This window comes from Pteropus vampyrus, unplaced genomic scaffold (assembly GCF_000151845.1).
Source record: "Pteropus vampyrus isolate Shadow unplaced genomic scaffold, Pvam_2.0 Scaffold2, whole genome shotgun sequence".
Lineage (NCBI taxonomy): Eukaryota > Metazoa > Chordata > Mammalia > Chiroptera > Pteropodidae > Pteropus > Pteropus vampyrus.
Window position 1 is genome coordinate 19,172,735 of NW_011888783.1, and position 13,307 is coordinate 19,186,041.

General features: G+C 34.3%; 1 protein-coding gene across 6 annotated transcripts in view; it reads right to left on the reverse strand.

The window, feature by feature from the left end:
• Positions 1 to 13,307, reverse strand: part of UBR3 (ubiquitin protein ligase E3 component n-recognin 3 (putative)) — a 187,984-nt gene that overhangs the window by 110,256 nt on the left and 64,421 nt on the right. For all 6 annotated transcript variants that reach the window (XM_011357832.2, XM_011357787.2, XM_011357796.2 and 3 more), the window contains exons 10-11: positions 12,586 to 12,719; positions 5,853 to 5,939 (exon numbers count right to left, since the gene is read on the reverse strand). In XM_011357832.2, coding sequence (XP_011356134.1) covers positions 5,853 to 5,939; positions 12,586 to 12,719 — 221 coding nt within the window. The remainder of the gene's footprint in view (positions 1 to 5,852; positions 5,940 to 12,585; positions 12,720 to 13,307) is intronic.

The following is a 13,307-nucleotide window of genomic DNA, read 5'->3' on the forward strand; positions in this document are numbered from 1 at the left end:
ACAAAAAGATAAATACTGTATGATTCCACTTATATGAGGTATTTAGTCAAATCGTAGAGACAAAATATATAATGGTGGTTGTAGGGGTTGGGGAATGGTAAGAGAAAATGAGTAGTTTAATGGATATAGAGTTTTAGTTTTGCAAAATAAAAAATTCTAGATATTGGTTGCACAACAAATGTGAATATACGTAACACCACTGAATTACATACTTTAAAATAGTTAAGATGGTAAATTTTGTTATATGTATTTTACAATTAAAAATAAGTTTGCCCTTTATTACCATAACTATTTTCATATCATATTCTACACTAACTAGCTAAGTCAGAATCTCCCTCAATTTCCCTTCTTCAGATTCCATTCTCAGTTTTCTACTCTTCTCATTCTAGGTGACTTTATCCAGATTCATAGCTTCAATGCCAACTCTACTGAGATGACTCCCAAATCTCAGCAGAATTCTCACTCAGTTAAACTCCAAACCTTACATTCAAGTGTCTATTGGAACATCAACACTTAATATCCCATGGCGACCACGAATCAGTTGTATCCAAACCAAACTCAGTATCTTTGCTCTAAAACTCAATACTCCTGAATCTGTCTTCTCCAAATTCCCAATAATTCAGATTTGAAAGGCAGACTCCTTAACTCTTACAAGCCTCCTACATCTGATGAGGTACCCAAGTGTGTTAATTTGATTATTTAAGTATCTCTTAAATCTACTTTCTTCTTTTTCCAGACTACCCCTAAACAATCTTCGCTCAGACCCTCAACATTTAGTGTCTAACTTCAGTGGTAGTCTTTGTTTCTAGTCTCACCCTCTATAAAGACATCTTTTGTAGGATGTGCTTAACTCACAACCCTCGTCATCTTTTCAGAGCATCCGTCCCTATCCCACCTCCCAATACACACACACACACACACACACACACACACACGCATGCATGCACGGACTAGACCCTAAGAGTCAAGTTTATAGTAGCCACATCTGACTGGAATCAGGGCAGGGGACACCTAACCTAAACTGGGAAATGAAGGTCTCTACCTCTTGAAAATTTGAAATGGGATTCAGAGACATTTGCAGAGAGGTTTTGGAGTTTGCCTGAAACTGTGACATTAGGCAACTATTGAAAAATACTATATCACGCCATAAAGAAATACAGAAAGCCAACCTACAGAGAGGGAAGGAAAAAATGAGGCAGATGGGGCTAAGCAAAGGCGAGTCAGGAGCTCCTGTTCAGCTTTCCGCTCAGTCCCTGAGCTGCCCAAGATCCATGAAATACCTCTCTCTACTCATAATAAATTACCTTCTTCTAAATTAAGCTGCCTTAATATGCTTTTTCCTTACATTCAAAAACATCTTAATTAACACATTTCTCTATTTAAACCTCTATATGCTGCCAGGAAGTAGTCTTACCGAAACATCAGTTTACTCTGTACTTCCTCCATTCACAATTTTTTAATGGTTCCCTAAAGTTTTGAACCTTCTGATAACCTTCCACCTCTTTAGAAGACAGGACTTACCTCTCTAGCTTCATCTCCTATCATATAAACTCATGCACCACAGTTAGTATTCCTAACCCACCAAGCTTCTATATCTTTGTATATGTTATTCCCTCTGCCTCAAATGCTATACATTCCTTACCCACTAGATTAATATATCTTTAACACTTTGCTCTAATGATATTTCTACTAGGAAGTTTTTCCTGGGTCCCTCAGGCTAGCTCAGATGCTCTACTCTATGCTCCCCCATAGCACCTGGTTACAACTTTACAGAAGCACTGAAATCAAATTAATTATTTACTTGTATTGCATTTCCTTAAATTAGGAATTATTTCATCACTGTAGCCCCAACGTTTATAACATAGTAAACATTCAATAAACATTTGCTGAATGAATGCATGTTCTACTACTCCCTTTTCAGGGGACTCTAGTCAAACTACCTTGCTACATACTCACAAATTTTGCCCTATGTAATATTCATGTATCTGAGGATTCTTAAATGGCCTACCTTAGAGGAAAATTTATTTCATCTCTTTATTCTATTTGATTGTTGGGTTTGGCTTAATTCAGTTTGAAAAATATTATTTGCTTCATCTGTGCAGGATTTCCATAATAACTTCTGACATCCACCCACAAAGATTAAGAACAAATATTTATCACACATATAATATATGCCTCTTAGTCGATCCTCATTGGCTAACATTATCATCCTCAATAAAGAGATAAGATGGGCTAAGCAATGCTTAAAAAAAAAAAAAAAAAACTATCCGAAATCACATAGCTAGTTGGTCTGTAGCACAGCCACAACTTACACTCGGGTCTGCCTGACTCTAAAGCTCTTTCCATTGCCAACAACCAGTATAGTTGAAATACTTACTACGAGACAAAAGTTGAAAAATGTGAGCTCTAGATCCAGAACTACTAGTAATTTGCTACATAACTATAGGCAAGTCATTTAATATCTCTTCATATCCACTTCACATCTACATAAGAGTGGGGATAATAAAATCTTCTCTATTTCATAGGGTCATTTTGAAGAATATAATATGTCAAAGCACTTTAACAAAAAAACTTTTAAACTCCATAAAAACAATAACGTATTTGTTACTTACATTCTCTCTACTTATTTACTCTTAAAAATATATGTAAATTCTTTACAACATTCAAAAAATATTTTTGTGTGAAAAACAAATGTACTATTTTAGTTCAGCCACTCTGAATACCATACATGATTCTTATGTCTTTAACTCTACCCTTGAGATGAACCGTGGCTTAATTTCATGTCAAACACTTACTACATAACCCTCTGTGTGTGATGTAATGCTTCCATACATCAATCTTCCTGTTGTCTTAATGAGACTACCATTTCAACAATAATTCCTAAAGTTTCAAATACCAATGAGAATTGGATTGAGATAAGCTCCAGCTGAAGCTCCATCTGAGGGACTGATCCTAGATGGGGTGAAGGACTAAAAGCAAGTTGAAAGTAAGATGGAGCACTGGAGGCCAGAAAATGTTTTCTCTGAAGTGACTCATTACCATTTATATAAACAAAGTTTAAGCTTAAAGACCAACATTTAGACAAGATAAGAATCATGGTAATTTGATGAAGGCAGAATCAGAATCCAGATGGACAAAATCCAGACTGAAGGCCAAATGCAGACTCAAATGTTGGAGGAGAGGTAATCAGGGATGGAAGATAAATTAGTGTGGGGCAAGAAGGATTAAAGATAGCAAGGGGCTCTTCCCTTCTGAACAATTCCATCCTAAAGTGACTGGGGGGGAGGGAGGGGGCAGAGGGCAAGGTTAACAGAGGAAATACAGCAAAATAGGCAAGTACAGGTGAGGAACCCAAAGAAGTATGTCAGAGCCAAGGGTGAGATAGGCAACTGGTGGGTAGGGGATGGGAGATGTCAGATATGGGGTGAAGGCGGTGGTATGAAATATCAGAAATATTTTGGGTGAAATAAACAAAAAAAAGGAGGATGTGTGGTTTAACAAAGGATGTGGTATGGCACAGGCAGTCAGATCTGAGAAGAGCCCAAAGAGCATCCATACGGCAGGGCAATCTAATATAATATGTTGGAGATAATCAGGGTGAGGAGGACATCCATATGGGAACTGACCTGGGATGAGAAGTCGGAGCCTGACAAAGGTAAAAGAGACAATGACATAAGGAGCCATCCTAGAATAGGGAATCAAAATACAAACAAGGTAAGGAGATTATCCATGTGTGCAAAAGGCCAAATGGTCATCAGACCCAAAGCAGGATGAAGAGGGCATTCAAAAAGAGAAAAAGCCAAGTGTGAGAATTCAAAGCACATATAAGGTGAGAAGGGCTTCTTCACAGAAGGGTAGTCCAAGATGGGAGAGCCTTAGCAAGATAAGGAGGGTGTCCACATGTGGCAAGAGGGGCAAAGAATGCAGGGAGAAGAGAGCATTTATGTAGGGGAAAAGGAGGCAACTGAGATGAGAAATCGGTTATCTATAAGAGGATTAGTCAAATAAATAAGTGTATTAAAAATAATAGAAGCCAGGGTTTTCACTGTAGGGGAAATCTAGAATAAGTCCTATGGTATTATATTGGAAGTTAAAATTTCAGTTTGAACTCACAGCTTTCAATATACATACTTGACAAAGAAATACAGATGCAAATATGTACACACACACACACGTATTTCTAACTTCTGATCACTGAGAAAACCTAAGAGCAGTGAGCAGACCAAGCAGCCGGATCTTGCTTTCTAAATACTATTCTCTACTAAAAGTTTTCAGGGATCTTTAAAGAAATGACTGACTCCAGGAATGAAATAGGGAACATATAAGGTGAATCAAAAACATTTTGTTTGGCCAAAGAATGGAAGTCCTCAAAGATTAATGGGACGAGTCAAAAGGACACAGAAACCAGCTAAAGGGGCTCTCACCGGCCAAATCTGAAACAGTCTGAACATCAAATAACAGATCATAACCCATTGAATGAAATAGAAACTATGAATCCCTACAGATAAAAGTGAATGAATTAATTGAAAATTAGATGGACAGATATATTTACATAGTTTCAAAGTACATTCTCACAAAATTCTTAACTACAATGAGAAAAAGAGTAACTTTACAGTGAAGAAGTCTGGCTGGCACAGCCCTAATCAAATGATCAAAGGAAACATCATCAGTAATAGGATAAACAAAAATCATAAACCACCATACAGTGGTGCAATAAAAAGATCACAATATCGCTTCTATAATATTCCTACAAAAGATGCATAATCTAATCTAACCATGAGACAAATCCAAATTGAAGGATGTTCCAAAAAATAACTGAGTTATACTCCTCAAAATGTCACTGTCCTAAAAGGTAAAAAGAAATGAAAAACTACTTAGACATGATAACTAAATATGAAACATGTGATTCTGAATAAGATCCTTTTACTATAAAGAACATCATTGGACAACTGGTAAACCATGAATGAGTTCTAAGTATTAGATAGTAATAACATAAATGTTAATTTCCTAATTTTTATAGGTTTCTAATTTGTATCTGGTTTTATAAGAGAATGTCCTTGTTTACAGGAAATATACACTAAAGTATCTAGGGTAATGGTCATCAAGTCAACAACTTAACTTTCAAATGGTTCAAGAAAACAAACTTCTTTTTACTCTACTTCCAACTTTTTGATAAGTTTGTGATTATAACAAAGTATTTAGAAAAGAATAGAAAAGAAATAAGAGATCACCCAACCACCACCAAAAAAAAGAGAGCAGGGGTTCTATCTCTCTAGGGTTCAGAAATCAGATGGGGGGTTGAAGTAGTCTGAAACATGGTCTTCCTTCTACATATAGAATATTCTGACACCACTTTATAAGAGGAATAGAAAGGGCTTCTAATAGTAAACTTGGCTGACAAATTAGAAGCAAGCCCTTATTTAATCATACAGAGGATGTTCTGTACCAACTTGTCTCAGTTCACTAACAACAATCTTTCTTGTTAAAGCCCATAGAAGAATGCTGACCAACTGATACCTTTTCCATTAATCTCCCCTATCCTATTCACATTTGCACTGTCACTTTTACCTCTTCAAATGAAACTAATTTACTCCTGACAAATACTGAGACATATACATTTTTTTAAAAATTATATCCTTTTCCAGGAAATAAGCAAACATGATTAATGCACTGTGGAACCTCCTAAATGTCATAGAACTGGTCTCTCACATCTCCTTTCTTAAAGCCTAATGATATTATATTCATTCTGACTTCTTTCCCTTATCCCATGAAAAGGTATTCATTATTTTCAACATTAAATGAGACCTAACACTTTTCTTAAATGTTTTTACATATATCCGAAATATACATACCTCATCTACGAAGTTAATAGCATCAAACCAGTCTTGGAGAGCTTCAATGCAGTATCTAACAACATTTCGAGTATATTCTTGAGTTTCCTGAAATCATAAGTTACACAAATTTTCAGTATATATATATATATGTATGTATTTCAACTTTTAGTTACATGCAATTTATAAAAATAAGTCATATGCATTATATATATAATGGTAAATTTTTTTTTTTCAAAATAACCACATTAGCCATTTCAAGAAATCATCCCTTCACAAACTAATAGTAATGACAAGTGACAATTAGGAAAATTAAAGAACACAATCTACTACCTTTTATATAATATAATCCTTAAAATGAATCAAAACTGAAAGAGATTTATGTAATATAAACCAGGTTCCATTTCAAAAGGTTCCAAAAATATTATAAATGCCCTAAGGTTATTGTTTGACAAGTACAGAACGTCTTTTGAGACAATTAAAAAGTTCTAGAAATGGATAGTGATAATAGCTGCACAACATTGTGAATGTACTTAATGTCACTGAATTGGACATCTAAAATGGTTGAAGCGGTAAATCTCATGTTATGTATATTTTACTACAATAAAAAAAAAACAATAAAAAGGACAGAACATATGAGTATGCTAAGTAGCCTTTAAATACTTTGTTCACAACAAAATTTAGAAGAAAAAAGGATAAGTATGTGCCACTTAAAATAAGAATTTGTGATAGAGAATTATAATGTTTTCTGGAGAAATAAATCCAGTGAAATAGGCAAGTATTAAGTTAAATGGGAAAATTATGATAACCTCTCTTCAAAAAAATGGGCAAAGGATTTGAATAGACATTACTCCAAATAAGATCTACAAAAGTAGATAAGTACATGAAAAGATACTCAACACTATCAGTCATTACGAAAATACAAATCAAAGCCACAATAAGATACCACTCTCCACACTAGGATGGCTATAATTTTTAATATATAAAATAAAAAGTGTTGGAAAGGATGTGGAGAAACTGAAACTCTCATATATTGCTGGTGGGAATGTAAAATGGTATAGCCACTTTTAAGTTAAACATATTTAACCAAGCAATTCTATTTTCATATGCCCGCAAGAATTAAAAACATATATTCACACAAAAACTTGTATACAAATGTTCATAGAAGAATTTATTGTAGCCAAAAAATAAAATCAACCCATGCATGAGTGGACAAGTAAAATGTGGTATATCTATGCAATGGAATACTATTCAGCCATTAAAAGGAATGAAGTACTAACTGATATATGCTGCAATACAGCTGAACCATGAAAACATTATGCTAAGTGAAAAATGCCGGACACAAAAGGCCAATTATTGTATGACTCCATTTATTTGAAATGTCTAGATTAGGTAAATTCACACAGACAGAAGGGAGATCAATGGTTTCCAGAAGATGAGAAAACGTAACTGGAAGGTAAGAGGTTTCGTTGGAGAGTAATGAAAATGTCGTGGAATTAGTGGTAATGGTTGCACAATTTTGTGAATACACTATCAATTACTGAATTGTATACTTTAAAATGGTTAAAATGGTAAATTTTAAGTTATGTGAATTTTATTGCAACAAAAAAATGTTTTTAAAAAACATGTGGGGGCCTCAATGTATAATAAAAGTACAAAGAACATCAAAGTTAAATAGGTTAAACTCATCAGCTACATATGTAAATTCTGGGCCTTTAAAATAATGCTACAAGTCTCACATTCATTGTTGACTTCTCCTTCATCTTGCTCAGTCTCCACGTCCTATTAATTCTTCCTTTATATTATCATGCAGGCTTACTCCTATTTCCACCTATTTCTGCTACCAACCAGACCAAATATCATCTGCCTTGTTTCCTTGCCAACAGTCACTCTGTTTTAATCTATGCCATATAAGATTTATCTTTTTCCCCGCTCTTTAAACCCCTCCCACCACTTCCACCCCTGACCTATGGATGTTGCCATTTCCCCTTAAGAGATGGGCCTCTGAAAGCGGGGCGTCTCCTCCCACATGCTTGCCGGGGGGCCCCCTGGGCCTGCAGGGGCAAGATTGCAGGAGGGAGGATTGGGGGGTTGGGTCTGTGGCTCCACCGGGGGGCGGGAACCCAGGACCTTCTGCGTGTAAAGCAGACGGGCTAACCACTACACTATAGAGTCACCCCCCCCAAGATTTATTTTTATAAAAATATTATTTTACACATTCTGTTCCCTATCTCTTACTGAAAAATTTTAATGGCACTTATAAGTTACCATAAATATGCATGATAATCAGAATGGCAGATAATTCACGGATTAAAAAAACTTTTAAAAACAAATGTTGAAAAAAAAAGCAAAAAAGTGTTCTCCCATTTTATCAACAGTTTGGGCAAAAGGGTATCATTAAAGCCTATTGGCACAAGTGCAAACTGACTCAACCCTTCTGGAGAACAATATGAAAAGCAAGTATCAAGAGTCTTTAAAAAGGTGGCCAGTTAATTCCATTCCTAAATACAGCATACTTTATAATCTGTTCAAATCATCTCTCTCCTATCTCCCCACCATTAACATACTCATCCAAAAAAATCCAGTACACATTCTACTTGTTAGTTTTATCATCTTGAGCAAATTATTTAAATTTTATGAGTCTCAATTTACCCATATGTAAAAATGAGAATTAATGCTACCTACCTTCTAGTACTGTTAAGAAGAAGGAAATGAAATAATGTATGTAAAATGCTCTGTCATAGTCTAGCACTAAGTCTGACAAGTGCCCCAACGAGTAGTGGCCAAATTCGTGTCAAGTCTGCAGTAACCCCAAACTGCCACTAGATGGAGACTTTATAGCTTGCTTGTTTCGTTCAGAAAGCAAAAATTAATAAGATTCTAGAAATGTGCCATCCCTTTATCCATTCTATCTGTTATTAACCTAGTATTACTTAACTAGCTCTTAACATTTTCAGGAACCGAACAGCATTCAGGGCAAAAAGTAAGTGAAGTTTTCTTTTTATTGCTTATCCTTTAGTTTCATATTTTATAAGTAGAAAATATAAACAAAAAGAAATAGCTTTCTTTTTACTTTAAAAAATAGTATTTCTTCTAGTTTACATTTCTAAAACCTGACAATAGTGCTGCAAAAGACATTCTTACTTAAGAGACAATTATAGTAAAGTGGTAAAGAGCACTGGTTCTGAAATCAAATGGATTTGTTTTCAAACTCAGGTTTCACCCACAGCTGTGTGAACTTGGGCAAGTTATTTAACCTCTGAAAGAAAGGGATGATACTATTTACTTCATAAGAGATGTTATGAGGATTTGATAAAAATATAAAGAATACAGTGTAAAGAACAATGTCTGGCATAGTGTAGGTGCTTGTCAAGAGAACATCTTATCTAGGAACTAAATATTCTTTTAACTGAGAAACTACTCTCAGATCTATACCAGGACAATATGAGCTTTCTCTCTCCCTGTTCTTTCACCTCTTAAGTTAAGGGAACCACAAAACACATTGCAATCTTGGCCTTCAAAGCTGAAAAATAAACTACTGTCTGGAAACAATGATTTCTCATTATCACATAACTCCCCAGCTTCATAATCCAAATTCGTCCTCAAGACAGTTGTCAGAATAATCCTCCTAAAATACTGTCTCTTCGTATCAATATCATATCAACCTTCCTCCTGAATCACTGTCTTCTGTTGGCTTATATGATACTGAATTCTTCTGGTTTTCTCCTCTCCCTCCACATCCAAATGTTAGTAGTTTTTTCCTCCGGGTCTACTGCTCTTCTCTTCCTACTTGGTCTTATCTCTTCGTGTGGCAATAAATATTATATATATTCCCAAGAGTCTAAAATTTATAACTTTGGTCCAGCCTTCTCTTTTGAGCTTGAGATACATACAGCCATATATTCCAACTCATATATTCCAACTGCCTATTCACGATTTCCACTTGGATTTTTCATAGACATCACATACTTAACTTACCTAAAACTAACTCTGATTTCTCTAAACCTGCTTTACTATCAATCTTTTCTACCTCTGTAAATATTATTTCCATACACAGTTACCCAAAAGTCTTTTCTCTCACTCATCAATAACATACAATCCATCACTAAGTCTATTGATTGTACCTCCAAAATACATCTTTGCTATCCAAAATGTATCTTGAATCCACCTTGAATTTCAAACCTGAATTTACCATCTAGACTATTATCACAGCATCTTAATTGGTCTCCGTGCTTCTAGTCTTGTTGTTCCCCACACTCCTCTCAATCAGTCTTCCCAGCAATCAGAGTGATCTTTTAAATGTAAATCAAATCACACAAACCCCTGCTTAAAAACCTTCACTGGCTTCTCCTTAAAATTAAATCCAAGGTTATTTAACATGATCTATAAGGACCTGCTTTAATAGTCTGATCCCTGCCTATCTCTCCAACTCAATGTTCTACTTATTACTCCAGCCACAAATTCCTTAAAAGGATCAATCACTTTGCTATTGGAGGTAGGCTATTCCATTCTACCTCCCTGACTACCCCCACTAACCCCAATTTTATTCACATAGTTGGCTGCTTCATATTTTCTTCAGAAAGGCCTTTTCTGAGCCTCAATCTAATTAAGTTCCACATACATTCACAACCACCTGTTACTATCTTATAGAGCACTTAGAAAAAGCTTACAAAATCTATGTATATACTTAATGTCTATCTCACTTATAAGGCTCCTCTATAACAGCAAGAACCATATCTATTTGGTTCAACACCAAAAATGCAAGTATTTAATTAGTATCTACCACAGAATAGTATTCAATAAATATTTTTTGAATGAATGAACAAACAAACCTTATATGACAGTTTTTTTAATAAATACTACAGTGGAAATCAAACAAGGTACTAAGAAAACACTGGATTGGAACCATAAATCTGACTGAAAAAACTTAAATGAGCAGATTACACATCAGTTAAGTCTTCTGAATAGAATTTTTGAAAAGCTAACACTAACACTAGCGGTTCTTCACAATAGTCAGAATCACTGCTGAGGTCCTACTGCACATCAAATAAATCAAAATCTCTGACAGTGGAGCTTAGGCACATGTATTTTTAAAGTTTCCCAGATGATTCTCATGCAAAAGCAGCACTGGACTAAGCAGAGAGAATGAGAGAAGATATGCCAAAAAAGGGACTAGCTTGAACAAAAGCATAGAAATCAGGAAAGCATACTGCATATTGACGAATGGTAATCAACCCAATAAAGGCACGGATGTAGAAGGGGTATAGGAAGGTGAATTATGAGAGATAAATTGAGTAAAAATTGTGGAGAATCTTAAATGTGTCTACAGGAAACACAGGCCTTTTCCTGTAGACAGATAAGAAGTTGAATGATTTTTAAGCAAAGAAGAGATATGCACAGAATTTAGAAAAGTAACTTAAGTGTTGGTCCAGATTATAGTAGGAAGAATCTAGAGGTAGGAAAACCAGTTAAGAAATTACCTTAAAAACCTAGATTTTAAAAATATGAATAAATTAAGACAGAGGAAAGAAGTGGTAGGGAGACATTACTGGAATGAAAGAGAGAATTTATGGCATCTGATTACAGGTTGAACACAACAGGTATACCAGGGAGAAAGTTCGTGTGTTAGATAATTGCATCATGTAAGATACCATTAAATGAACATAAAGGATACAATATGAACAGATGATTTTTCAGTTAGGAACCTGAGAAAATTCATTTACCTATAAGGAGAGCTACATGAATACCCGGAGTTGTTGGAAATTTGAACATGGGTAGACTGTAACAAACTGTGAGTCATCTGGATTTAGAGAATAGCTGAAGTCATGAGAGGAAACATAAATCTGCTTAAAAGAACACATATATTTAAAGAGTATATGGAAAAGAGCCTCACAATAACTCTGTGAAAAAGGGCAAAAGCCTCTGCTATCCCATTTCCATTTTGTTTCATTTTACCATAAAAATAAAGAAAAAGACTGAAACTAAGAAATTCAAATACTCAAATACTTGTAAATAAGTTGATCCAGTAACCTAAGAAAAGCAGAGCCCAGACCAGAATCCAGATTTCAAAATATTTCCACTATAAAATTTTGTCCAGCATGCTTATTTGGTACAGGCTAGCAAGCTGGACTTCGTGGGATTCATACAGCAAAATCTTAGTCAAGTCCTTAGTTTACTAGGATCAGGGCATTCCATTTTTTTGGATTGTCCAAGGATTCTGGAGAACCATCAAATCAATACTTTAAAATGCAAAAGTGAAATATATACTTGTATAGAAAGACATAAATACACGCAATTACAAATAAGCATTTTCTTATCCAATTATAAGAATTTATGTTGCTGCTATGCTACCCTTAGATTCTTTTTATATACAACTGGAAATTGTATGAAATATATACTGATTTTGTGCTTGGTATCCTAAAAATGTAAATGTTACTGAAGACTATCTTCATCCCTTAAAAGAAGCATTAGGCAACTAACAGGTAATTAGTAAAATGAAATAAAGATGAAAGTAGAGACTTATGAAACTCCCAAAACTATTCACAATAAGAGAAAGCTGGAAAGATCTTATAATATAAATTCCAACCTGCCTAAGAATAATAATTACTGCCTCAAGTCAGCTTTCACAGAGATGAGTTCAGAATTAAACACTGCAACATTATTATAAACAAGTAAACAAATCAATGTTTTCACATCTTTTTCTTAATTCTTTTAAAGGAAAACAAAGAAATCAACAAAAATATTTCCAACATACCCTAACTTTACAATGTGATAAGAGCCCCCACATTGGCTGTGCACAGGCCTCAAGTTCAGCAGCAAAGGCAGCATAGTAGGTCTGAGACTCAAATTCCACATGCTCATTTAGTTCTCGCTTGTTTAAGTTCATACCTTGCAAAAATTAAAACAGATATAAACCTTGCAAAATATTAGCAAGTATTCATACTAAAAATCAAGTAAAATACTTCCTAGTACCAAACACATTCTAACATGCACACAAATGGCATATATAAACAATATGTATAAAAATACATAAATTTTAAAAAATAAAACAAGTCTTATTGGAATTCTTTACAAACTAAGTTTTCTTAGAAACACTTTGTAAATTGTCTCTTTCTTATATAACATAATACAATATACTGAATAAAAAAGTCAAAACTATTTTAACTGATGTTAGTTGAAATTTTTATAAAAGCATTATGAATCTTTCTTAGACAACAGATTAGAAACTTCCAGATTAATAATTTAAAATACTAAAATAAATTCTTACTCTCCTGTTTCTTTTTTAATAATTTGACATTTTTCATAACTCTATAATGTTTTCATGAATACTTTATTAAAGTACTTACAAATATCAATTAATTAAAATGAAACACTTCGTATGTAACCTGAATAGTGTGCTATTTATTATCTTATAATTAGTATTTGATAGTTCGGCATTAGGCATTTTGTAAACTAAAGAAATTAACAAAAAAGTAA